Genomic DNA, 6,512 nt, shown 5'->3' with positions numbered 1-6,512 from the left:
TTGTAAATTACCTAAATTTGTGACAAAAATTATTGTTTTCCTCTCATGCCAAAAGTGTTCCAATTTTACATTGACCTTTTTTTTTTGCATATAGAGAAATAGTTGCTCTTTTATTGATGCTTATAATCCAGTCTCATTCATCAAATATTGTCTTGGGTCTCATAATCATGTGTATAAGCTTACTGGTTGACCATAATATTGTTAGTCTATTTGAGCAATATACTTAGATGATTGAAGCTGGTAGTCGTTTGTTCTTTCGATGAGATCTAGCAATATATGAGTAGTGGGGTTTATCTGAACATGTGTTGTTTCCTCGTTCATTTCTTTGTTCATGTTCTCTGTGGAGGACTGGCAGAGAAGCTAACGATCGCAAGCACACTAGTTCAAACAACAAGGGTTCTGGTAAGATCTGTAATACCGAATTGTACTGTCCGATACGGATGGTATGTACCGGTCCGACAGACTATCGATACACGGACCGTCCACTACCAGACGGTACGTTCAAAAAAATCTCGTATCGGACGATACGTGATAATATCGAGTGGTAACAGTCAAAATTTCAATCGGTACTGTCCGATACAACTCGGTAACGATCGAAATCAACCGTTACCGCACTGTAGCAGTGCTATAGTGCTCCAACAGTCAATTTGATCGTTGGAGCCCTTTCTCATTCTATTTAGCCATTCTTCTCCCCTATTTCATTATATTCTCTTAAACTCTCTCTTAAACTTTTTTTTTCTTTTATAAACTCTACAAAACAATGATTTTCAGAAGGTTTAATAGACTGAAATCAGATGTACCGCTCGGTACACCCGTACAATATTATACCGAGTCCAGATCGAAACACTGATACGATATGGTATTATAAACTTTGATTCTACCAAAAAGGCATGTTAAGCTTCACCTATCATCAACACCATTTAGTCTTCTTCAACCAAATAACTCATTGATTGCCATATCTGAAAGAATTAAAGTGCAGGGAATAATATCATTCTGTCAACTGGATCAACAGAGACAGTTTGCTAAACTATTTATCAATACAGACTGCCATCTATGTTTTTGAGAAAGGATTTGACAGGTACTTGACTGACATATACTGATGCAACTCACTTGCAACTGTGACAGATTCCTCACAGCATTTTCATTCTTTAGTTGCTATCATTCCTTTCTATGGTTGGCCAGGCAATAACAATTCAGGAAAGATGTTAGTTGACTACCACAAGAAAGATCAAGTAGGTCCTCCATAAGTGAGGTTAGAAAACCAAGAAACTGAAAGAGCTTCCCTCACTGTTTAGATTCAACAAATATTCTTGTCTTCAGTAGTTGGACATCACCTCTCAAGATTCCAGTGATTTTTTGTTTGACTAGTTGGCAGATGTCACCATGATTGATGTAACATCCTCCTCGTAGCTTGGATTTTCTTAGACTGAGATGGTGAAAGTTTGTCCACTACGATCAGCAGCAGATAAAATATATGAGCTGAGAAATAGTGTAGGAATGAAATCACTCCTGATCCAACATAACTTGCAAGGATTTCTCAAACAGCTCAAGACTACCAATGTCATCTCAGGCAAAGCTGGATGGTTGATTAGAACAGAAAATAGCTGGTTCCAAGCATAGTCAATTGGTAATACCATGCACACTGCTTTGGTTTGCTTTCCTCGAAAAGGATCCATAGATGCAAGTTAAATTACAGTTATGTACACAAGACACAGGCCAAAAAGGTCTTGAAGGAACACTACTCTACAAGCCAGTCCAAGTTGAAACATTCTTCGGCTACCTGAACGCGAAGATCGGGTATACATCTTTCTGCCTCTTTCCACAACAAAGCAACCTCTTCATCACATATCACATGTCCCAGAGATTTCAAGGATGAGGAGGATCTCGGTATAGTCCTCAATTGTGAACACTCCCTCATATCAATCTTCTCCAAGCTTGTCAAATGACCAAGCTCTTCTGGGAGTTCTCGGAGATTAAAAGACTGAGAAATGTCGAGATACTTCAATCTCTTCAGCCGACAAATAGACTGGGGAAGCCTCTTTAATGATGGGCAAGCATATACTCTGAGAATTTCTAAAGAACTTAGCTTACCGAAGTCACCAGGTAACTCTGACAAATCATGACAGTTGGAGATGCTTATACATTGGAGTGAGCCGATATTGCAGATGCTAGATGGCAGCTTGGTCAAGTCAATACAATGGTCTATTGTTAGATGAGAGAGACGAGGAAGTGTCATGGAGAGATCCACCTTGGATCCTCTGAGGCTATTATTTAATTCACACAAAACAAGGGAGACTTTTCGCAGGTTTTGCAAGGGAACTGTGGTTTTGGGCAAAGGAGGGACAGCTATTTTCTCAAGCCAGAGGCTCCTCAAATTATTTAAAGTCGTGAAAACAGAGAGATTCTGCATCAATGTGCATGAGGTGCCATGGTTGATCAAAACCAGAACCTTGAGCTTAGGCATGGTACTGAGGAAGGGAGGCAACGAGTACTGATCAGCGGAAAAATTCAAAATGAGAACCTCAGCCTTGGGGAAATGCATCTGGAACCAGTCCGATTCTTTCATTTCACCTGCAACAGAGACGGTAAAGAGTCAATTTCACTATCAGACAAGCACAAATTCCATTTGAAGTATAATGACAGTGGAAGATCTGTCGCCAATAACATTAGTACTGATCACTATTAGTCAAGACTGTAACAGGGCAGGGTACATCTGTTCTACAGATGATGCAAATTATATTCCATTAACCTAATTAGATAGCTTAAAAAAGAGATATTCACATGAACCCTGTATATTTAATGATAAAAAATTTGCACATCAAATATAATCACTAGTCATTTGGAGTTTTTGATCTAATAGAGAGGTAACTTTGCTCATTAAGGAGACATTGATGACTCCACAAATACATTAAGAACAAATCACGGTTAGACATATCATGCAACATAAAAGAGGCAAATAATCAAAGAACTTAAAAAAATCCAAAGAACTAAATAGCCATGCAAAAGTAGGAGTTGAATACCTGAATTAATTGAAACAATCTGTGCCTCAAATGGCTCATCCTTGTTCCTCTCCCATTCTCTTGGAAGTTCACTTTCCCTCCTTGGCATAATTAATCTCCTTCGACTAGTTAAAGGTTCACAATTGTTCACATGAAGAGCCAGGTCCCTCAACACATCATGTTGAGTAACGAAAAACTCCATATAACTGCTATAAATATCTCCAGCCCTGTTCCTGAAGTAGGCATAAGACTCAAGTAAGGTACTTTGTTGAGAACATGGAATATTCAGAGCAATCAGAGGCATTTCACTTACTGTGCATCTTTGAACAGAGTTAATAGGTTTTTATTTGAAAGCTCCACTAGAATGGCGAAAGCATCTTCTTCATCAAGATCATGGAGCTCCATCCACATATTGATTAGCACGTCCAGAGGGATCCTCTTGTCTTCAGGAAAGGAGCCAAGATCTAGGAAACACTCCCTAACTTTGCCTGATAGAAATCCAATGGTTGATGCCATATGTTCGAGCAATTTATTCTCATGGGAGTCACATATGGCCTCTCCTCGAGCAAGCCTGTTTTTGGCTCTTGCCCAAAATTTTGGAGGCTGATCTCGTAAAGAAGCACCGATAACTTTCAGAGCCAGAGGAAGCCCTTTGCACTCCTCAACAACCTGCATTTAGGATTAAAATCAGTTCTAGTAATAACTGAAAACCAAACTATAATGGTATACACATAAAAAAAACACCGTTAACAAAATCATGAGCCTTGTGAAACAAATTAAATATATGATAAGACTACAAGAATCATAATGTTTACTTATTACTTAAAAGAACTTGGCGGTCAACTAGTCAAATACTATTATATCAGACATAATACAAATCCATGAAATAGGATTAAAACATGGAAGTTAACAAAATGATACCAGAAAAATTATTAAAAGATATCTTCTGTGATAACTCAAAATTTTGAGAAATATATTTCAAAAAAATGAATTTATCATTTTTTTCATGCTTACTTTAAACCCATTTTGTGGAGAAATGTAATAAAGAAAAAAAGTGAAATAAGGCAGAAGAATGATAAGAGTTATGCCTAACCCTTTGCATCAATGAATTAAGAAGAATGCAAATAATAATGCTACCTGCTTTACCAACTTCTTGTCAGCAGTGAATGGTATAGATTGCTGCTCAAAAGCTGCATGGCAAAAGAGAGACAAAGCATCCTCTTCTCCAAGTAATTCTATCTCGTAATTGTTCTTGACAACCGAAGGGAACTTGAACCGTGACACCACAAGAATCTTGTACCCTGGAATTCTGAAAAGAAGTTCTTCAAGCACGGCAAGAGCCCACACATCATCTAATACCACAAGAACTGGTCCTTTATCTCTTGGCCCCAATTCCATCTGCCACTGTGGTATTTGATTATAAGCACCAAGAACCATATTACCAGTGATTTGTTCCCACAGCTTCAACTTCAAACTCTCCAAGTTTGGAGATTGTGATACAGTCTCGAAGTAAATTTTATCATTGAAGTAACCTGATGGAAAGAAAACAATCCAAAGAAGCAAAATTGTTAGAGCACATGCTCGCAACTGTTTTACAGTCATCTGAAGTCATATAGTTATGTTTTACCCCAATTTCAGAAAGCAATCATCTAGTTTAGCAGATTGTAATAAGAATGTAAATATCTCTAGTCAATCTAAGAAAAAACAGAAAAGGAGAAGAAATCGAAACATGTTTCAGGTTTGCGAATCTCGTTCAATAATAAAACAGACTACACCGAAACAAAAGTAATTAGCAGGCTACTCTAAATGATTGAAACTCTACAAGTCAAGAGAAGCAGATGATCAACAAGCATGTCTACTGCAAGAAGTAATTAGCAGGCTCTTTAAGGCTTTTCTCGATCAGAGATGTGAAAAAGGTCAACTTTTTTTGAACCACTAGGCAGCAATGGATCAAAATATGAACTCAGAGGAAATTTCAAATTCCCAAATGCAACCTTCAATAAGCCCAGAAATTAAAAGAACAAGAACAACTTAGAGATAAAACATAAGCCTCGAAGACCCTTACTTCGAATCTGTGGATCCCTGCAGATCTCCTTGGCAAGCGTTGTCTTGCCACTCCCACCGATCCCCGAGATTCCAACGACAGCCGCCCTATCACCACCCGCCATTAGCATCTCTTTCACCCGCTCCTTTCCCACCCTAATTCCGACTCCCACTGGCTTCTCACCTTCTCCCCTCAGCACCAACCCCTCCATCATCTCTGCCACCGGTAACCCCGACGACGGGGCTGTCCCCACCGCCACCGGGACCGTAGCCGCCGCTGCCGCCGGCACCAACCCGTCCATCATCTCCGTCAGCGGGGACCCCGAGAACGGAACGGTCCCCACCGCCACCGGAACCCTCGCAGCCGCCAACGCCGCGGAGGCGGCCGTCATGTCGAGGGTCCGCTCGATGCGATCGAGGCGGGCGGAGTAGTCGACGCGAAGGTGGTGGACATCGGCGAGGACGTGGGCGGGCATGTGGCGTTCGACCCACCGTGAAATCCAGCGATCGAGGCGCTCCATTCGGTGGGCAAGCTGCATGGAGCGGTAGACGTTCCACCGAGGGGACGCGGCCGCCTTGCGGGCGAGGTCGAGGGCGAGGTGGAGTTGGTCGGCGAGCTCGGATAGCTGTGACTGGCGGTGCTGGGGGAGCTCGACGCCGGAGTGCCGGATCTCCTGGACGATGGGGAGCAGGGCGTCCACCGAGCGCTTCAGTTGCTCCGCCGCCGGCCGGCATAGGTACGTCCGCCTTACAACCTTCAGGAGCTCCTTCACCAGCTCCGTCGCGATCTCTCCGGCGAAGAACGTCTCCATCGTCACCGCAGGCGTCTGTCCCCGCCCGTCACCCCTCCGTTGGAGAGAAGGCACTTAAGCTTGATGGAGGAGGGAGACATGGGAGGATATAATGCGGGAGAAGGGTAGTTTTGTCATTTCAACTACAACCCACGCAAGTCAACGTGGTCAATATATATATATTATATACAATGATACGAATGAGATGACCTCAACACACTCTCTAAGATGATTGCACAAGTGAAAGCTCCATTCTAGCAGGGGAGCCATTAGCATTAGTTTTTGTAAATGAATTATCGAACTCCTGGAAACAGTGATAATCGAATTTACTCTATCAATGAATTGTTCATCATTGATATGAAATTTCGCGTATTTGAAATGTATAACATTTATAAAATAGGGGAATGAGATACTAGCAATCATACATTAACCTTTTCTCTCTAATTTGATCATAAGAGACAACATAAATAGAAGTCTTTCTGGGAGCTGCTCAGTCATTCTCAATCCATCATATGATTGCTGAGGAACTTGACATTGTTGCAGCATATTTATGTGGTGGCCCAATTGACTGCTCAGTGAATCATGGGATTTAAGATGTGTGCATGTAACATTTGATGTTACAATAATCTTTTGGTTTAGAGTTGTATTATTATAACATGGTCAAGATTAGGCCAGCATC

At 41.3% G+C, this 6,512-nt stretch overlaps 1 protein-coding gene across 1 annotated transcript; it reads right to left on the bottom strand.

Moving 5' to 3' along the window:
* Positions 1-1,566: 1,566 nt before the first annotated feature.
* Positions 1,567-5,910, bottom strand: LOC135616870 (putative disease resistance protein At5g47280). Its single transcript, XM_065116570.1, has 5 exons — positions 5,065-5,910; positions 4,137-4,531; positions 3,313-3,668; positions 3,021-3,232; positions 1,567-2,571 (listed from the first exon to the last, which is right to left on the bottom strand). The coding sequence occupies exons 1-5, from the start codon at positions 5,852-5,854 to the stop codon at positions 1,739-1,741; spliced, it is 2,586 nt and encodes an 861-aa protein (XP_064972642.1). The 5' UTR covers positions 5,855-5,910; the 3' UTR covers positions 1,567-1,738.
* Positions 5,911-6,512: the final 602 nt, after the last annotated feature.

Source organism: Musa acuminata, chromosome BXJ2-7, assembly GCF_036884655.1.
Source record: "Musa acuminata AAA Group cultivar baxijiao chromosome BXJ2-7, Cavendish_Baxijiao_AAA, whole genome shotgun sequence".
In the NCBI taxonomy this organism is placed as follows: Eukaryota; Viridiplantae; Streptophyta; class Magnoliopsida; order Zingiberales; family Musaceae; genus Musa; species Musa acuminata.
The sequence above is the reverse complement of the archived record's forward strand: the minus strand, read 5'-3'. Positions and strand labels throughout refer to the sequence as shown.